This window comes from Cynocephalus volans, chromosome 4 (assembly GCF_027409185.1).
Source record: "Cynocephalus volans isolate mCynVol1 chromosome 4, mCynVol1.pri, whole genome shotgun sequence".
Lineage (NCBI taxonomy): Eukaryota > Metazoa > Chordata > Mammalia > Dermoptera > Cynocephalidae > Cynocephalus > Cynocephalus volans.
In genome coordinates this window covers 105,933,480-105,938,357 of record NC_084463.1, presented here as the reverse complement: position 1 = coordinate 105,938,357, position 4,878 = coordinate 105,933,480, and the positions used below count along the sequence as shown (strand labels likewise).

Here is a 4,878-nt window from a genome sequence, read left to right as displayed (position 1 = left end):
ATAACTGAGAGGTAGTGCCTATCTTTGGCATGGGTAGAGGTTGAAGTGATGAGTGTAGCCTTGAACATAGCAATTTAAAACGTCCATGGAAATTTATGATGGAAATATCCAGCATTCATTTGGAGGGACTCAAAAATTATGACATAGACTACTTATAAAATTAATTATCTGAAGTTATCTTCATGTTGGCTATATGTGAGGTCACAGAGTTAAAATATTTCCCAGACAGAAAAAAAGAAAGTGTCCAGAATATATGCTTCTCAAGAATTATATAAAAACAGAAGACTTTTAAAGAAGGTGAATAATTTCAATGATATTGGAAAATTACATGGTATTTGAGACAGGGAGGTTTCTATTCTTCTTTTTTGGACAATCAAATCTGATTGAACATCAGGGCCATTATCCCAGTATTTTATATCCATATGGTATCTAAACCTGCAGTTCTAATGATTAGTACATCCAATCCACCAGAGTACTAACCTAGGAGTAAAAATAAACTTCTGATTATTTTTCAGAACTCTTTCTGGTAGTATCATTAGCCTCACATTATAGATGAGCAACTGAAACTTCAAAAGAAATGTAAAACTCTCCAAGTCACACAACTGGCAAAGAGAGACATGAAATGTGAAAAAGTGCTATCGCAGAAAGATCCATAGCTGTACTACATATTGCCACACAAAATTAATTTAATGAACAAACTTCAGGAATTCTTTACATGAAATTACAGCTTGTTATTGTACAGTATGCACTCTGTCAAGCCAAGAAGCACAGTAATGAGACTGTATGAGTGTTGGAGTCAAATATGATTATCATTTTTGCTCCTGAATCCAGTTGTGTCACATTCCACATTATTCAACTTCTTTGTGTCCCAGTCTGTACTTATATTTGATGATAAAAAATTACAATTTTGTAGTTATAGGTTTTAAATTACATTTAGACTGCTTAAACAATTTTTAAACTATTACCTGGAATACAGTATTATTCAATAAATTATATATTTTCATGGTCACTATTATTCAGAATTGTCACAACTATTATAAATGCAATTTTATTCCAAATTTAAGTTTGCATTTGCAAGGAAGAGCTGAAACAAGTTTCTGTTTCTTAATTTCCTCTCCTCAGCGTAGAGACTTCTAGAAAAAGAGAGTTCATCTATTGAATTAGTTATGCTGATTTCCAACAATTCCTATGTGGCCCCCCAATCTTTTATTCTTAATGGAATTCCTGGTCTGGAAAGAGTACATGTATGGCTCTCGCTCCCAGTATGCACAATGTATATCATCTCCCTTATGGGAAACCTTGGCCTTGTGTACCTCATTTACTATGAAGAGTCCTTACATCGTCCAATGTATCTCTTTCTGGCCATGCTCTCCCTCATTGACCTCCTTATCTGCACCACCACCTTACCCAATGCACTCTGCATCTTCTGGTTCAATCTCAAAGAAATTAACTTCAATGCTTGCTTAGTCCAGATGTTCTTTGTCCATGGGTTCACAGGTGTGGAGTCTGGGGTGCTCATGCTCATGGCTCTGGACCGCTACATGGCCATTTGCTACCCCTTGCGGTATGCTACCATACTCACTAAACCCCTCATTGCCAAAGCTGGGGTTGCTACCTTCCTGAGGGGTGTGCTGCTGATGATTCCTTTCCCATTCTTGGTCAAGCGTTTGCCCTTCTGCAGAAGCAATATCATCGCCCATACATATTGTGACCACATGTCTGTGGTAAAGTTATCCTGTGCCAGCACCAAGGTCAATGTCATCTACGGTCTGATGGCTGCCCTCCTGATTGGAGTGTTTGACATTTGTTGTATATCTATGTCTTACACTATGATCCTTCGGGCAGTGGTCAGCCTCTCCTCAGCAGATGCTCGGCAGAAGGCGTTCAGCACCTGCACTGCTCATATATCTGCCATCATCATCACCTATGTTCCAGCATTCTTTACTTTCTTTACCCACCGCTTTGGGGAACACATCATTCCCCCTTCTCTTCACATTATTGTGGCTAACCTGTACCTTCTTCTTCCTCCGACTCTAAACCCCATTGTTTATGGGGTAAAGACAAAACAGATCCGAGACAGTGTTACAAAGCTTTTCCACGGTGAGAAAGGTATAAGTTGATCCAAGACAATTAAAATTAGGTGGAAGAGAGACCAATGAAACATAATAAAGAAGAAACTTGTGTGGAATCTTGCATTTATTCATGTGTGGTATCATACATTTTAAAAAATCTTTCCCAGAGTATGTTTTCTGAAACTACATTGGAAAAATTTATAGCTAATTCTCGATTTACATCTCAATGCCTTTCCCATTTTTTCTCTATCACCAGATTTTTAAAATTTAAATTAATTTAATTTTAAAAAAAATCTTGACAGATATAATTGTATGTGTTTATCATGTACAATATGATGTTTTTAAAATATGTATATGCACACACACACATCATGAAAGCTAAATCTAATTGATATCATAGAAGTAGAGTGGAATGATTTTTTCCATCACCAATTTTAAACAAATTCTTGGTATATGGTCACAGCAATTTCCTTCTAGTGTATCTGTCTAAGATATTTTCTTAACCTTCTGAGAGTACTTAAGTGTCTTGCCTGTGTTAATAACCCTCCCTACAGATAAGAAATAAAATGTCTTTTTAGAACCTTTTCCAGGTTGGACAACCTTTGAATCTAAAATTACTTTATTTTATTATTTTATTTTTTTAGGTCTTATACAACAATTTAGAAGGTCATGTAGTCTGCTTGGGCAATTCACCATGTCATAGGCTAGTAAGAAAACAAAGCCATGATTAATCAAATGGATTGACTTTATATCTTAATTGTTGGTAGCATTGCTTCTATTATTTTAAACAAGCATTTTTCTCTGTATATCCAATTTAGGAGGTATCCAATGTCAGCACAGTTCCTAGAATGAACACACGAGTCTTACTTGCATGAAGGCTTGTATACTCCAGGAGTCACAGTGCAGGAACTACTTGGTATATGGTGTACATTTCCCAGTTGAGTGCCAATTAATAGGTAAAATGATTGATCAATTCATCCATTTATTCATGCTTTATTTGTCTGTTCTTTCATTTTCCATATTCATGAATATTTTTGTCAGCTCAGACTGAAGCCTAAAATGGAACTTATCATTCCCTCTTGTTGGTTGCCACACCACCTTATTATCACAATACAACTATAATAAGTTTATTTGTTTACACATCTGTTTATTTAATACTATAGCATGTTTCCTTCAAAAACACTGGATATATGTTTTCCATTGTATTCCAAGTTCTAACATAATTCAAATCAAAAGGCATAAATACAACAAATATTAATTAAATGGATGAGTATACATTAGTTAGGCTTTATGTTATGTACTAACAATTGGAGCACTGTAGACATTCATTCCCCTTGTCAGAGAAAAGCTCACAGTCTAGTTGCAAGTTGAAATATCAATAAAAATATTTAAACTGAGTGCTATACTAATAGTCTTACAGAAGTTAGGGAAGAGTAAAGTTGTCAACTGAAACTAGAAAGGAAAGTGAGCAGGTATGTTTACTGGAATGTCTTCTTAGCAGGAGATGAATAAAAGACTGAATGAAAATTTACTCACTCAAGCAAGCAAGTATGCACTCAATTAGACTATCGTATAGAAGAGCAAAATAACAAAGTTTTCACAAGTTCTGAAAGAGCACAGAAATTTATTCTCTAGCCTTGAGAGAATTAGAAAGTCTCAGAGCGATGTTATTTAAACCAAGATGTAAATGATAAGAAAAAGATATTTACCAGGGAGACAGTTTTATTTTTTTCTTGAGTTAAGGCTTCTTCTTGCCTGGTGGCATAACCCCTTCAGACCAGGTGCATTCCATTTATAAGTACCTTTATAATGAGATTTTTATACCTCGTCTCTTAAACATTTTAGAAATCAGCAAATAGAACAGGTATTAAAAGCAGATAGATATTTATTTACTGATGATTAAAGAATTATGCTGATAATATACAGGTAAAAACAAGTCACAGATTTTTAAAGAATGGCATTTAGTAAACATCATATCGTAAAAATCTGTGCAGACCAATTTGATCAGGAAATAAAGAATACATATAACATATTAGCCCTCAAAAATAATAAAAGCAATAGATTACTCAAAACATTTATACTGTTATTTCTTATCTGTTATTTACTGATATCAGGACTTCTCTACTGAATAAAATTGCCTTTTAAAAATACTGGTGGTATAGCACACACATAATGCTCACAACTACCAGGCATGTGAAAAAGTCTTGGAGGTACTCTTTCCACTATAATCTCTCAATTCGATCATATTTTTTCCTGGCCCACTGATCATCAGTGATCTGTCTCCAGCTTTCTCCACTTTTACCTCCGTGATATCTAATACAACTGTTGTTGAAGTGCTATCCATAGACCCCTGAGGGTCTCAATACCATGTGGGGGATGTATGAAGTCACAACAATTTTCATATTAATACTAAGGCATTATTTGTCTTTCTAAGTTTTATTCTCTTACTAATGTATAGAGGACTTTTCCAGAGTCCACATAATGTGTAATAATATTGTGTAATAAACTATGTAAACATTTGTGTGATATGCATACCTCAGTGAGTCAATATTTCCAAATGAAAAATGTGCAATTTTACAAAATGATGCATGAATAAAGATTAATTCAAGTGCAAAACAGACCAATGAGTTTTAATGTAACAGAGTATCAAAAGTTTATTGATATGGTTTCATAGTCTACATTGCAACTAATCTTTGGCAAACTCTCTCTTGTTGATTGGGGATATAATATCAAGGAGAATATGCAGAGTTATCTGGAAAAGTTTTTAAAACTCAGCTCCTTTCTCTTCCATCTGTATATCTGTGTG

The 4,878-nt window shown here is 34.6% G+C and overlaps 1 protein-coding gene across 1 annotated transcript; it reads left to right on the top strand.

Annotated features, from left to right (window-relative positions):
• The first annotated feature begins 1,166 nt into the window (after nt 1-1,166).
• Nucleotides 1,167-2,120, top strand: LOC134375756 (olfactory receptor 52N5). The gene has a single exon (XM_063094442.1). The coding sequence runs from the start codon at nt 1,167-1,169 to the stop codon at nt 2,118-2,120; it is 954 nt and encodes a 317-aa protein (XP_062950512.1).
• Nucleotides 2,121-4,878: the final 2,758 nt, after the last annotated feature.